Below are 16524 nucleotides of genomic sequence, written 5' to 3'. Positions count from 1 at the left end.
TTCCCCCACATTAGGTCAGTATAGTTCCCCACATTAGGTGCAGTATAGTTCCCCCACATTAGGTGCAGTATAGTTCCCCCACATTAGGTGCAGTATAGTTCCCCCCACATTAGGTGCAGTAGAGTTCCCCCACATTAGGTGCAGTAGAGTTCCCCCCACATTAGGTGCAGTAGAGTTCCCCCCACATTAGGTGCAGTAGAGTTCCCCCCACATTAGGTGCAGTATAGTTCCCCCACATTAGGTGCAGTATAGTTCCCCCACATTAGGTGCAGTATAGTTCCCCCACATTAGGTGCAGTATAGTTCCCCACATTAGGTTGGCAGTATAGTTCCCCCCACATTAGGTGCAGTATAGTTCTCCCCACATTAGGTGCAGTATAGTTCTCCCCACATTAGGTGCAGTATAGTTCTCCCCACATTAGGTGCAGTATAGTTCTCCCCACATTAGGTGCAGTATAGTTTAAAGTGGTACTCTGCCCCTAGACATCTCATCCCCTATTCAAAGGATAGGGGATAAGATGTCTGATTGCGGGGGTCCTGCCGCTGGGGCCCCCCACGATCTCGGCTACAGTACCCCAGACATCCGGTGCACAGAGCAAACCTCGCTCCATGCCGGATGCCTGGCGATGCGGGGCGGAGGCTCGTGACATCACGGCCATGCCCGCTCGTGACGTCACGGCCACGCCCCCTCAATGCAAGTTTATGGGAGGGGGCATGACGTCACGAGCGGGGCGTGACGGTGACATCACGAGCCTCCGGCGCTGCACCCGACGCTCTAAAAGAACGCCGGGTGCAGCAGGGAGATTGGGGGGTCCCCGATCAGACATCTTATCCCCTATCCTTTGGATAGGGGATAAGATGTTTAAGGGCAAAGTGCCCCTTTAATTTTGTTTCATAGATCCAAAGAAGTGAAATGAGGCACCCACCTACTATGTGTCATTTATAATACCGGTGTCTTTCTGGCCCCCTTAGGCACCAGGGGTGGGATTTGTCTGCGACCTACGCATCCTAATATAGCTACTGATTTTGTTCCTGCACCCCTGATAGGATATGAAATATGCAGCGTTCAGGCACATGTATTAGTAAGAAGTTCCTTGAAGATAAAACACATTTATATAATGAAGTTTTTGTCATCCTTTCCCACAGACAGAGATCAGCAGAACAAAGAGCGGCTGCTCAGAGCTGTTGAAAAATTCAAGAAAGAACTTCAACAAATCTGTTCAACATCTCATCATCATTCACTGCGCAATTTCCCAGAACAAGACAAGGTTAGTGATGGTGTGTGTCCCTGATACTTACTGATAGATGTCACGATGCCGGCTGGCTGGAGGTGGATCCTCTGTGCCAGAGAGGGATGGCGAGGACCGTGCTAGTGGACCGGTTCTAAGACACTACTGGTTTTCACCAGAGCCCGCCGCAAAGCGGGATGGTCTTGCTGCGGCGGTAGTGACCAGGTCGTATCCACTAGCAACGGCACCTCTCTGGCTGCTGAAGATAGGCGAGGTACAAGGGAGTAGGCAGAAGCAAAGTCGGACGTAGCAGAAGGTCGGGGGCAGGCGGCAAGGTTCGTAGTCAGGGGAGATAGCAATAGTTCTGGTACACAGGGTATAAACACACAAAGAACGCTTTCACTGGCACTAAGGCAACAAGATCCGGCAAGGGAGTGCAAGGGAGGAGACTAGATATAAGCAGGGAACAGGTGGGAACCAATTAAGCTAATTGGGCCAGGCACCAATCATTGGTGCACTGGCCCTTTAAGTCTCAGGGAGCTGGCGCGCGCGCGCCCTAGAGAGCGGAGCCGCGCGCGCCAGCACATGACCGCAGGAGACGGGAACGGGTAAGTGACCTGGGATGCGACTCGCAAGCGGGCGCGTCCCGCTGTGCGAATCGCATCCCCAACGGCCATGGCAGAGCAGCGCTCCCGGTCAGCGCTGACCGGGGAGCTGCAGGGAGAAGGACGCCGTGAGCGCTCCGGGGAGGAGCGGGGACCCGGAGCGCTAGGCGTAACAGTACCCCCCCCCTTAGGTCTCCCCTTCTCTTTATCGGGTAACTGCCTCCCCTGGGATGAGGACACCGGGAAAGGATGGAGGGATTCCTCAACGGCAGGCAGAACCGCAGGAGTAGGAATGGGGAGAGAGGGCAGAGGGCGGGACCTGGCACGGGGCAGTGTGACACCAGGACGAGGGCCATGAGGGGACACAGAAGCTTGCCTGATGGAACTGGGAGGGGGGGAGGGGCATTTCCTGTGGCAGGCAGAGTCCTTAATGACCTTAGGGGGACCAGATACAGGAGGAACCACAGAGTTACGGCAAGGGTTACTGGGAACCGGTTTTAGACAGTTCTTGGAACAAGAGGACCCCCAACTCTTGATCTCCCCAGTGGACCAATCCAGGGTTGGGGAATGAAGTTGAAGCCAGGGAAGTCCAAGGAGAATTTCCGAGGTGCAATTGGGGAGGACCAAAAGTTCAATCCTCTCGTGGTGAGATCCGATGCTCATAAGAAGGGGCTCCGTGCGGAAACGTATGGTACAGTCCACCCTGGCTCCGTTGACCGCGGAAATGTGGAGTGGCTTGACAAGACGGGTCACCGGAATCCGGAATTTATTCACAAAGGAGTCCCGAATAAAATTCCCAGAAGCTCCAGAGTCCAGGCAGGCCACGGCTGAGAGGGGAGAGCTGGCTGAAGTGGAAATCCGAACAGGTACCGTGAGACGTGGAGAAGCCGACTTGGCATCAAGAGACGCCACACCCACGAGAGCTGAGTGCGAGCGTGCGTTTCCCAGACGTGGAGGACGGATTGGGCAATCCACCAGAAAATGTTCAGTACTGGCACAGTACAAACAAAGATTCTCTTCCTTACGGCGATTCCTCTCTTCCAGGGTCAGGCGAGACCGATCCACTTGCATGGCCTCCTCGGCGGGAGGCCTAGGCGCAGATTGCAGTGGAGACTGTGGGAGAGGTGTCCAGAGATCTAAGTCCTTTTCCTGGCGGAGCTCTTGATGCCTCTCAGAAAAACGCATGTCAATGCGAGTGGCTAGATGAATGAGTTCATGCAGGTTAGCAGGAGTCTCTCGTGCGGCCAGAACATCCTTAATGTTGCTGGATAGGCCTTTTTTAAAGGTCGCGCAGAGAGCCTCATTATTCCAGGATAGTTCAGAAGCAAGAGTACGGAATTGTATGGCGTACTCGCCAACGGAGGAATTACCCTGGACCAGGTTCAGCAGGGCAGTCTCAGCAGAAGAGGCTCGGGCAGGTTCCTCAAAGACACTTCGAATTTCCGAGAAGAAGGAGTGTACAGAGGCAGTGACAGGGTCATCGCGGTCCCAGAGCGGTGTGGCCCATGACAGGGCTTTTCCAGACAGAAGGCTGACTACGAAAGCCACCTTAGACCTTTCAGTAGGAAACTGATCCGACATCATCTCCAGATGCAGGGAACATTGGGAAAGGAAGCCACGGCAAAACTTAGAGTCCCCATTAAATTTGTCCGGCAAAGACAGGCGGAGGCTAGGAGTGGCCACTCGCTGCGGAAGAGGTGCAGGAGCTGGCGGAGGAGATGGTTGCTGCTGCTGTAGCTGAGACTGAATCTGCTGTAGCTGCGACTGGAGTTGCTGAGTCATGGTGGTCAAGTACGACAGCTGGTGATCTTGTTGGGCAATCTGTCGGGCTTGCTGGGCGACCAGTGTGGGGAGGTCGGCGACAACAGGCAGAGGAACTTCAGCGGGATCCATGGCCGGATCTACTGTCACGATGCCGGCTGGCTGGAGGTGGATCCTCTGTGCCAGAGAGGGATGGCGAGGACCGTGCTAGTGGACCGGTTCTAAGACACTACTGGTTTTCACCAGAGCCCGCCGCAAAGCGGGATGGTCTTGCTGCGGCGGTAGTGACCAGGTCGTATCCACTAGCAACGGCACCTCTCTGGCTGCTGAAGATAGGCGAGGTACAAGGGAGTAGGCAGAAGCAAAGTCGGACGTAGCAGAAGGTCGGGGGCAGGCGGCAAGGTTCGTAGTCAGGGGAGATAGCAATAGTTCTGGTACACAGGGTATAAACACACAAAGAACGCTTTCACTGGCACTAAGGCAACAAGATCCGGCAAGGGAGTGCAAGGGAGGAGACTAGATATAAGCAGGGAACAGGTGGGAACCAATTAAGCTAATTGGGCCAGGCACCAATCATTGGTGCACTGGCCCTTTAAGTCTCAGGGAGCTGGCGCGCGCGCGCCCTAGAGAGCGGAGCCGCGCACGCCAGCACATGACCGCAGGAGACGGGAACGGGTAAGTGACCTGGGATGCGACTCGCAAGCGGGCGCGTCCCGCTGTGCGAATCGCATCCCCAACGGCCATGGCAGAGCAGCGCTCCCGGTCAGCGCTGACCGGGGAGCTGCAGGGAGAAGGACGCCGTGAGCGCTCCGGGGAGGAGCGGGGACCCGGAGCGCTAGGCGTAACAATAGAATTATAATTAATGGCCGAAGAGGAAGATGAGAAGCTGTAAACTGAAATACGCACTAAAACTGTATTTTCTGGTCATTTGTATAGGAGATAATTAAATAGTGATTGCGATCTTATAGTCATCATAGTGGTATAAAGGGTACACTATGGGGTAAATTTATCAAAACCTGTGAAGAGGAAAAGTTGCCCAGTTGCCCATAGCAACCAATCAGATCGCTTCTTTCATTTTTATCAAGGCCTCTGCAAAATGAAAGAAGCGATCTGATTGGTTGCTATGGGCAACTGGGCAACTTTTCCTTTGCACCACTTTTGATAAATCTCCCCCTATATATCCCCTATTTACCCCACTGCTCCAAAATTGTCGATCCAAACTACCGCTCAAAAATTGTGCATCCAAGCTACTGCTCAAAAAATTTGCATCCAAGCTACTGCTCCAAAGTCTTCCACCCAAACTAATGCTCCAAAATTGTCTATATGTTATCGCTCCAAAATTGCCTATCCAAATGATGTCTCCAAATTTAGCCTATTCAAGCTACTGCTTCAAAATTGTCCATCCAACCTAATGCACCATAATTGTCTATCCAACCCATTGCCCCATAGGTGTCAATCAAAACTACTAATCCAATTTTTTTTTATTCCAAACTACTTCCTCAAATTTTTCCATACAAACTACTGCTCCTAATGTGTCCATCCACAATACTACTGGAAATTTTTCTATTACAAATTATTGGTCCAACATTTTCAACCCAAGCCTCTGAACTAAAATTGTACCAAAATTGTCCATCCAAACATATGATTTCAAATTGTCCATCCAAACATATGATTTAAAATTGTCCATCCAAACTAATGCTCCAAAATGGATTATCCAAACTTCTGATCCAAATATTTCCATCAAAACTACTACCCCAAAATTTTCCAACCGAACTACTGCTCCCCAATTTTCTGACCAAACCAACCACTGATCCAAATTTTTCACCTAAAATACTTAAAGGGGTTATCCACCATAAGGTGATTTTAGTACATACCTGGCAGACAGTAATGGACATGTTTAGGAAGGATCTGCACTTGTCTTGGGGCTAAATGATGTTGTGAAATTACCATAACACTGTGGCTAGCTTTTTTGTGAACTGGTATTTCCTGTTTGAGTTTTCTTTTTTTGACTACAAATTCCATAATTCCATTTTCCTCCCTGGACCTGAGGATGGAGGGAGCCCCACCGAAACGCGTAGTCCAACCCTGTATGTCACTTTTTATTATTACTAATAAAAAGTACTACTACTTTACACCCAACTCCTGTGTCATCACGCCGGTGTAGCGCTACATTGCCGCAGTCGGATTTCCACTGGAAGGAAAAGGAAACCCCTGCCGGGATATCCACCTCCCACATCTGTACTCCAGTTTAGAGACTGACTGAGGAATAAGGGATTTCTGCAGGAGACCCCTTAGCCCTACAAAACAGACTTCAGAAGAGGTTCATGATTATTATATATTCTCTGTATAATAATCTTATTCAGGTTCTGATTCTTACGACACAGCAGGATCTATCAAGTCTTATGATTTATATCCTGTACTAATCCTAACATGAACAACAAGTGACGCTACGTTATTGCTGCAATATACTACTCTGCATTACAATAATAAGATCTACAGCAAATGTGATATACGGTAATACGGTTACTTAAAATTACAGGATGAATAACCAAAGAAGAGGGAATAGTTATAATGTAATAAGAATTTCAGTAACCAGGGAAATAAAGCAATAATGAGTACTTGTATATAATAGAAGACAATGAGGACAATAACCTACTAACACAGCGGAGGCGTATGGGACTTCTGATATGAAGCATACATTTTATTACATTGCCCCCTGTCCTGGCTGCTGTGAGATAAAGAATAACCAGGCCACCATATGCACGATACATGTATATGTATGTGAGGTATAGTTGCGTTATTTTTATTAAATATGGCAGTAATATTGGGGAACTGTAAGGTGGACTGGTAAGTACAGTGGTCCCTCAACATATGATATTAATTGGTTCCAGGAGAACCATCATATGTTGAAACCATCATATGTCGAGTACATATGTCTATGTAAAAATGGTAACTGGTTCTGGGGCCTCGGAACCATTGTATGTTGAATACATATCTCTATGGGAAACTGCTAATTGGTTCTGGGATGACCATTGTATGTGGAGTGTATGGGGAGTGTTTAACAAACCAGGGCGCCTCCAGCTGTTGCACAACTACAACTCCCAGCATGCATGTACAGCCATTGACTGTCGGGGCATGCTGGGAGTTATAGTTTTGCAACAGCTGGAGGCACACTGATAGGGAAACATTGATGTATGGGGTGTATAGTGTGTCTATGTATTGTATGTGATGTGTGACATCGCATACAGTACTGTACAGTTCTTTAAATACCTTCAGGGGGGACAGAATGTCCTCCATTACCATCCTGCCGACTACAGCTCTATAGGAAAGGAAGGGGAGGGCAGCCAGCAGCTCATTGGATGCCTGCAGCAAGATGCTGCAGGCTATTGGCTATGGCTGCTCTGGGGGGGCGGGGCTTACACAGAGCTCACAGTGGAAGCCTGTATGAGTTAGCAGGACAGCATGTGAGTAACAGGAGGCAGAACGGGGCACACGGGCACATTATACAACTATCTGTCATTTGCTGAAGTTGTCAGCGCTGTCAGATAGCTGTTTGTACGATGGCCCCGACACACAGCAGCATCATATGTCAAGGCTGCCTTCAACATACGATGGGCTCTGAGAGGCCATCATATGTTGAAATGATCATATGTCAGGGCCATCATAAGTCGAGGGATCACTGTACACCATATGACTTATACACTGTATGAAAGTATTTTTTCTACATAACATGACAGTATTTTTTGGGCACTGTTGGGCGGTATTTTATGGGCACTGGTTATATCAAGGAATGAGCAAGACTATTGGTGCATCATGTTCTGAGTAATAAGGATACATAATAAGTAATAATTAAATAATGTAATAATAAGGATACATTTTTAGAACTGACCAAATTTAAGGGGGCACTCCACTGGAAAACATCTTATCCCATATCCAGCTGCCGCTGCCGGCCCGGAGATCGCGGGGTTCCCCAGTGGCGGGACCCCCGCGATCTCGGGGCCGACAGCGGCAGCGTCTGGAATATGGAAGTTTGGACCTTCTGTGTTCGTGACGTCATGCCACACCCCCTCTATTCCTGTCCATGGGAGGGGGCGTGGCGGCTGCTATGTAGCCATCACGCCTCCTCCCATAGACATGAATGGAGGGGGCGTGGCAGCTGTAGTCGGCAGTCATCCAGGCCAGAGTTCGCTCTGTGCACAGGATGACTGGGGTGCCGCAGCAGAGATCACGGGGGTCCCCAGCGGTGGGACCCCCACGATTAGACATCTTATCCCCTATCCTTTGAATAGGGAATAAGATGTATTCTGGCTGAGTACCCCTTTAATGTTAAGCGTACTCTGTGGCTCTGTTACTTTTACACTGTATGAAATTATCAGTTGGGCACTATTTGGTTGTATTATTCTATCTATGACAGTGCTATTTGGACAGTGTGTGATGATGTCACGTGGGGTACCATCATGAGCATGGATGAGGGAGTCTAAACTTTGAGAATATAAAGTATAACATTTTTCAGGTTTATTACGGACACAAAAAACCCCAAGTAGACACAGAAAAACTTTTCGATGTGTACGAGTCAAGATCTCAAACCTCCTCCCCAGTCCTCACAGCCAGAGAAGTCATGGGCCTTATAGACAAGGAGCTTAGAGATGCGAGTCCCAGGACTTCTGTCTATCAAAGTTCTCACAAAAAGAAACCGTACAATGACCCTCAAAAGCAAACCTACAGCGGAGATCTCCTGGACAAACACCCTGCAAGCTTCACTAGCACAAAGACACCATTCAAGCCGCGGTTACTGAAGAAACCCTCCAAGTCCTTCCTGTCAAAGTACAGGTATTACATGGCACCTACCTATAAGAGCTCTCCAAGGACATCATCAAGACAAGACAAGGCAAAGGTGTCCAGGTACCTCTCTGACATTACCCAAATGTGAACAGGAAGTATAGTGTGAAGTTTGTTTTGGTTGCCTATCTTGGTGACCACCATATGATAACATGTAGTCACTATTGAAGTTATCATTGGAAATCCTTTTCCACTATAGAGTGCGCTACTTGTTCTTCATAGGCTTGGTCTCTAGGGTCTTCTCACTCAGAGGTCTTTTTAGCTTTTTTTGTTGCCTGTAGTGAAAACTAGAATTATGCCCCCTTTCCCTCTCCACATGGAGAACGGAATGTATAGAGATGGTTTGAATATATGTCAAAATGCAGTGGCCTCCTGGTTGCACTTCTTTTGCCTGTAGAAGATAGTACCAGAGTAGATTTACTTCTCCTCAGAAGATGATGGTACCAGAGTAGATTTACTTCTCCGCAGAAGATGATGGTACCAGAGTAGATTTACTTCTCCGCAGAAGATGATGTTACCAGAATAGCTTTACTTCTCCATCAAGTAGATACTTCAGCAAAAAGTTATTTACTAAGAATATCTTTGATTGACATTTCCGGGACATTTGGTCACATGTCTCATAGTCCTTCTTACATGCTACTAGGTGTGATTGCAGTAGACCTCAAGGAAGCTGAGATATGGGAAGCTGTTTGGTGGGGTTTTACCCTTGTACAACTGTTTAAGTTGCTCCTGTGCCATGGAGGAATTACTCTGGTCTTTGGTGAATTTTTGTCCCCAAAAAATAGGAGTTGAAAATAATTACCTAATAAAATTACCCCTAAAGTGTAACTGTCACCTAAAATATGATTGAGAAGCTAAATATAGAGTTTGCTAGGGCTTATTATGCCTGTGTAGCTAATGCTGTCTGCTGTATGTGTGGTGAGGGTGTGATGAGGGCAGATGTTATTACCCTAGGGGCAGATGGCATTAACCCCTTGTATTTGTGACGCCAGGGTGTGGTTCACCTTTGCATCACCATAGGTATGGACGCTGGATCCTGGGCAAGGCACTGGGCAAATAATGACACCGACGCCAAGTTACGGAACAACGGCAGATTAACTGAGGCAGACAGATGGAATAGTCAATACAGCTGAGTTAGACCCAAGGAGGTGACCAGTGACTTTGGAGACAGACTTGGAAAGAATTATGCAGACCCACGCTGAATTTAGACAGACTTGACTGACTTGACTAGGACTGGCTGGACTTCACCCCTTATGTAGCTTACCAGGCTTTGACATTCACCTGCAGTGCACTTGGTGATGGAAGCGTGGCTGCGTGACTAGGCCTTGGGTCTCCTCAGGACACCAGACACTCTCTCAGGTCTTGACTGTTCCTCAGCTTGCAATACACTTACTAGTTAGCTCCTCCCAGGGTTTATATGGGGGGACTTTGGAGGGGTCCTATAGGTCACCCACAAGTCATCTGGTCACTGACACCTTCCCTGGTTACAAGACTTGGTAACAACATTTAAAGGCATATAACATTATACAGACAATGCAATAGATATAATTAACCATTTATGATACACAGATTAAGGGGGGACTCAGGGGTCACTGCAATAGAGTCCGCCAGACAGGACAGCAAGGGTACAGGGTTGCAACTCCTGTACTGGGCCACCACATATGTTCACAATAAATGCCTTTGTAATTCCTTCGAGAGTCGGCGAAACAGTCGTAGAGGTGAGACCATGGGTCTGCTAGGCTTAGGGGCCACACCGCCTCTCTCTCCAGCTATGTCAAGCTGCTCGACTGCCTGTGGCAGCCCTGTGTACGGCCCTGTTTCCCTGAGAGGTCATTTAGCCCCAAAGGATAGCGAACCCCGGGCCTTGTTATAGGTGACAGATAAACATTGGTAACATGCATGATATAGTAGCTTATTGCTGTTTCTTGAATCTATCTATAATTTTAAAGGGAGCCTGTCACATTGATAATACAGAACAAAATCACACCTGCACTCACCGCAAGGGTACCGCAACTCCGGCCTCACTCGAACGGTGCCTCCAATCAACGATCGGGCATATCAGATGTGGAGCGCTCAGAAAAGGCGACTGCCGGCGGTTTCACGCAATCACTATGCGCTTCATCCGGCCTCAGGATGAGTGCAGGTGTGATTTTGTTCTTTGTTTGTTCTACTATTGACTACAATCTGTTTCACCTAGCACCGCCGATGGGACCCCTTGTACAAGTACCTATCTGTTGTAAACCTCCGATGTGTATCCTTTATAATTAGACCCCGTGGTTGCTAGCAGTACCACTTGTTTCTGTCTTCTCAATTGACATTGATAATACAGTTCAGCCTAAAGGCATCATGTTATAGAGCATGAAGTGCTGAGCAGAATGATATATAGTTTAGTGTGAAAATTTCCAGGATAACTTGTCATTTATTCTTGGAAATCCCTGTTCATTAAGTAGTCAAGTGGGCGGTCCTTCTAATTGATCGACAACCACCAGTCTATAGATAGACAGAGTGGGACCACTAAGTTGACTACTTATCATGGAACTTTTCCCAGAAAACTACAGTATAAATCAATCTGTTCAGCTCCTCCTGCTCTATAACATGATGTCTACAGATCGGACTAAATTTTGGGATGTGACAGGTTCCCCTTAATCTAGAAGTATAAACATCAGTAATAGACTTTTTGTTTCTATACAACTAATAGGTCCCTGGAAGATTTAAATGGTCCTGTGGAAATGATCAATCGCACACCTCCATCAGTAAGTATATATTACTATTATTATAAAGACAAAAAAAGTAATAGAAAAAGTTTTATGATAGAGATGTTAACCATATGCAAATCATAAAAAATAGAAAACATATTCCAAAAATCTTGATTTATTCATTATCGAATGTAAATGCTATGTGCAGAAATTCATAATGGCATGCTATAAATGAATTATTAATAACTCTCTGAGGAATTTTCTGCCACGCTGAATGGACTTGGGCGCTAACATCATTAAGATTGCCGACCAATGAAGTTCCAGATGTGCTGGATCGGAGACAAGTCGCTGCAGGCTGTGGTAGCATGTTCAGGCAATGTAGGTTGCTCACTGTAGCACAAGCAACATGTGGCCTGGCATTGTCATATTGAAAAACAACTCCTGGGTTGTACCACTAGTTCCATGACCCAATCAATGTCAAGCTGACCTATTACTGTACCTAGAATGAGGATTAGATGTGTCCACCTACCGTACATTATATAGCCTCACAACATAATCCCGGGAGTAGGATTGATGTAGCATTACTTTGTGAAGGCCAGTTCATGGTGTGGCCCATATGGTCTCCAGACCAATCTCTTACTATCAATGCATCCAAGACAAAAGTGGGATAGACCTCCATTCCATCCTCCATTGCCATCCTTCATGACAGCCTTTGATAGAGGTTGCATGAGGTCAATGGAACACCTGTAGCTGGATGCCTGGCTTGTAGCCCAATGGCATGCAGGCGTCTTCTGATGGTTTGTGTAGACACTGTTTGACACCCCTGGAATGTGATGTGTAGTTCCACTCGCAATACAGAACGGATCACTATGAGCCAATTATCTAATCTAATGTTCCGTCCATGTAGAGGTTCACCTCTGTGCACCTCTTGCTGTCCATCCAGTTTTTTGTTGGTTTCTCAACCACTGGAACATGCAATGTTAAGCAGTCCGGACATCTCAGCCTACGTGTGTAGCAATCAAGGTTTCTCAGTCCAAGGATTGTGTTCCTGACAACGCGTTTCGATCTCGAACCGGGATCTTCGTCAGGCAAATGCCTGACGAAGATCCCGGTTCGGGATCGAAACGCGTTGCCAATAAAGAAGTTTACTTTCATCTCCGGGTACCAGCGCCTTCTTTAGAGGAACTTGTTCACATATTTCTTTCCACTGTTATCCACCGGACTGACGTCACACCGGGAAGTTCCTCGTGGCAGCGGTTCCATTTGATTTCCTGCATATAGACGCTACTGTAGGTGTTGTGCTCTGAGCGCAACACCTAGGGGTAAGAACCCTTCTTTGCGTTATCTCCTTCATTTTATATAAACGGTCCTCACTAGGGGCGCACCTCCTGTTGTTTTTTCTCGTTGATATATTAAGGATTGTGTTCCTGTCAGGTTGTGTCAAGTGTTGTTAACTGGTTTGCCATTGAAAAGAAGGTATTGTACAATCATACTGAACAGACCTGATCCAATTTCTGAGGTTTCATGTGACAGAAAAAAATTGCCTTTGGTCTGATTTATACCATTGATGCCTCCCACATGTCACACATTGGAGCTCGGTGCAGATCTTAGTGACACCTGCTACTTCCTTACTTATGCTTTTTGCATAACCTTACAGCTCGTCCTTCTTGGTGTTGCAATTCCAATGTTGAGAAGTGTAGATAGATAAGATGATCAAACCTTGGTAGGGGATGAGGTCTTAGGTAAGGTTTTCCAATAAGACTGCCCCACAAGAGTGATAACGCAGCAGTGAAAAAAACAGTCATAATGGCATTCTGCAGAAATTGGGCGACTTCAAGACACAGTTCTTTCCAGTCCTTACTGATATCTCTTTGGTTGGTTCCAAAATGACTGGTTAAGAAAACTCATGCTGACATGCCCCATTACTTAATAGAAAGTCATCTGTTACTTGGCACAAGCTTTGTTCTAAAAGCACTGTGTAATGCTTCATTCCACCTGTGGGGGTGCTGCAGGAGAATTGAACACCTGTTGACAGGCTCTCCATAATTACAGCTGATGACTGGGGGTTCCATCAAAGCAAAATAATATTGGTCAAACAAGCAACCTCTACTAATAAAAAAAAAATAATTATTATAATACTATAGAAAAAAGCATATAGGTTCAATTAGTTATTTTTTTTGCAGAAGACGGAAAAGTGGTGGAACATGGCGGAAAGAACCAAGTAAGTGGTAATAGGGATACATTTTTACTCATTTGCTTTTTTTTATTTTGTAAATACAGTTGTCATTTTCTATCTTTCTTGTACAATTTTATGTTACTAATATGATGTCCTTATACAACTGACCTATGTACCAAGATGACCCCACAGGGTGCAAAGATATAGAAGTGCCTGATCCCAGTAAAAAAAATGTATAGAGTAGTCAGAGACCAAGACAGAGAGGCAAGGCTGCATTCCTAAATAAGCCAAGACCCACTGTCAGGATAACAAGCACAGGTAGCGTAAGAGAGAAGTTTTTCAATTATTATTTTGCAAGAAAAATTGATCAACACTTATTTCTGGTCCTGGATCAGTCACCTACCTACATCTGGGACTTCTCACCTGGATGCGCCCAATCCAATGAGTCTCAGCTGGGCCAAGTAAGTGGTGTGGGATCCCTGTGTACTACACCCCAGAACTCTGAACAGTCAGCCGTAGAATATTTTAAGCTAGAGAACACCAAGATTCTAAGTCCTACAGAGTAGAGAAACAAGGCTATTCTCTACTGGGGACCAAGAGAAGTCCTGGAATAGACCCGACCACTGAGTACAAAGCTTTATTGAATCAGCACCTCTCCTCTGTACCTACGCAACCCCTTCAGTGTCACCAGTGTGAGAGTTAAAAGGGTACTCCCCCCCCCCCCTAGACATCTTATACCCTATACAAAGGATAGGGGATAAGATGTCTGATCGCGGCTGGGGACCCCCGGGATCTCCCTGCTGCACCCGACATTCGTTTAGAGCACCGGAGGCTCATGACATCACGTCCACGCCCTGCTTGTGATGTCACGGACACTCCCCCTCAATGCAAGTCTATGGGAGGGGCGTGACGGCCGTCACACCCCCTCCCATAGACTTGCATTAAGGGGGCATGGCCGGGATGTCATGAGCGGGGAGTGACCATCATGTCACGAGCCTCTGCCCCGCATCGACAGTCATCCAGCACGGCGCGAAGTTCTGTCTGGGGTGCCGAAGCCGAGATCGCGGGGGTCCCCAGCAGACATCTTATCCCCTATCCTTTGGAAAGGGGGATAAGATGTCTAGGGGCAGAGTATCCCTTTAAGAACTGTCGGTAACAACAGCCAACTGTTTCCATGTAAAATTGCGTTGTACCTTCTCCTCGTCTTCTTGTGTCTGGTTATCTGCACTGACAATAACAAGGGCACCCCGACTTTCACCTGACAGACACAGTACAAAGGGGCACACCCGAGGGTTCTTGCTTACAGTACCATCCAGTGCCTTCCATTTAGGGTTGCCACCTGGCCAGTATTTTACCAGCACAGCCGGTATTTTGACCTCCCTGACAGTATTTTACCAGTATACCAGTTTACCAGTATTATCCAACCAATTGTCCAACTCCCAAAATGTTGCACCATATACTATACCAGTGTTTCCCAACCAGAGCGCCTCCAGCTGTTGATAAACTACAACTCCCAGCATGCCCGGACAGCCAACATGCCGGAGGCCCCCCTGGTTGGGAAACAATGACCTATACTATATACTACTATATAGTCCAACATGCTGGGAGTTGTAGTTCTCGTTTGGGGCAGCTGCTGAGCCACAGGCTGTATTAGGGCATGCTGGGAATTGTAGTTAATAACTAACTGCAACTGCCGAATTTAATGAAAAAAAAAAGCGATCAAAAAGTCACATCAAAACAAAAATGGTACGGTTAAAACCTACAGATCGGGGTTCAAAAAATTAGCCCTCATACAGGCCCGTATAGGAGAAATAAAAAAGTTATACGGTCAGAACCGTACAAAAATGTCCCCCGCATATGTGAATCCTGTGATGTTACGCATAATAATTAATTATACAAATTAGCATAGATAGTATTTTTTTTTTGCAAGAAAGGGGGCAACCCTATTTCCATTGCAATCTTGAAGACTGAATTTAGCACTTAGGAGAGACAGGATCTAGCCTGGGCCCATACCAAGAGTGTAGTCTGTAGTCGCACCACTGGCCATGTCAACCAAAAATGAGGGTACTCTACTAAACAATACATCAGCACAGAAGACAAAAGTTCTATTAATGGTTATAAAAAACAATAATTTGCAGCTAAAAATCTCCATAGATGAACGTTGACCGATGCCTGTAGCCCGTAGCCACTATATCTTACTCGGCTGCTTAAATAATATTATCCCCATTAAGTTATAAAAGAACATAATAGCGAGTGATTTTCTTCCCTGTGTCATGTACATGACGGAACAACCTCTATATATAATAGACTATTATACCCACAATGCACTTAGAGCATATAAAAATAAATCAACATAATAGATTGATAAATCCATCATTTTACATAATCTCATATGTCGCCCGGTTAGATTTCTGGGCTTTGTCCTGTAGCGTCTCTGCCTGTAATGGCTCCTCCATTGTATCTGTAATGAACGGACATGCTTCATGTACTAATAGTGTGGTGTCCCAGTATAGGATGATGTGGCCCCATACTTTCCTTCTGTCCTGTCAGGCAGAGTCCCTGCATGTCCCCAGGGTCAATTGTCAAGTCAGTAAAGTCAAGTCTACTATATAGTCACCGTGGCCTGCACTAAAGTGTCTCTACATACTGCAAGTCCCAGCAAGCCTGCGAGGTCCCCCCTGTGTCACTGGTCACCTCCTTGGGCCCTGACTTTACTGCATAAACTGTGTCATCTGTCTACCACCAGTAAAGCTACCATTGTCTGTAACTTGGCATTGGTTGCCCTATTGCCCTGTGCCTAGCCCAGGACCAGTTGTATACCTTCGGATGGTTAAGGCTAAACCACGCCCTGTATATATAGTTATGGAGATTTTTTTGGTCCCATTGACCACACTAGGTGTAATCTATCCAGCATGTTATCAAAAAAGAGATACATTTTTATATAAAGGATAGTGCCTAATACTTAACTTTTAATATAGTATTGCTTAAAATATTCACCAAAAAACGTGAGCCCTTTAACCAATAAAAAGTAAAGATGAGCAGCAGCAATGATATGAAGCGTTAATGGACAGCTGCTGTCTCTGCAAAAAGCATATACCTGAGACTCCTCTCAGGATTTACATACCGAGATCTGCACTTAGTTATATGAAGATGTATACATTGCCTGCAACGCGTTTCTATCAGCTAGTTGTCGCTGACGTCATCAGGAAGGCACATGAG

The 16524-nt window shown here is 46.5% G+C and overlaps 1 protein-coding gene across 6 annotated transcripts in view; it reads left to right on the top strand.

Moving 5' to 3' along the window:
* The window catches only part of LOC130363031 (spermatogenesis-associated protein 7 homolog), a 228185-nt gene that overhangs the window by 177972 nt on the left and 33689 nt on the right, over positions 1-16524 (top strand). For all 6 annotated transcript variants that reach the window (XM_056568328.1, XM_056568329.1, XM_056568330.1 and 3 more), the window contains 4 exons: positions 1146-1267; positions 8108-8496; positions 11132-11186; positions 13313-13350. In XM_056568328.1, coding sequence (XP_056424303.1) covers positions 1146-1267; positions 8108-8496; positions 11132-11186; positions 13313-13350 — 604 coding nt within the window. The remainder of the gene's footprint in view (positions 1-1145; positions 1268-8107; positions 8497-11131; positions 11187-13312; positions 13351-16524) is intronic.

This window comes from Hyla sarda, chromosome 3 (genome assembly GCF_029499605.1).
Source record: "Hyla sarda isolate aHylSar1 chromosome 3, aHylSar1.hap1, whole genome shotgun sequence".
Classification (NCBI taxonomy): Eukaryota; Metazoa; Chordata; class Amphibia; order Anura; family Hylidae; genus Hyla; species Hyla sarda.
This window is presented reverse-complemented; position numbering and strand designations above follow the sequence as displayed.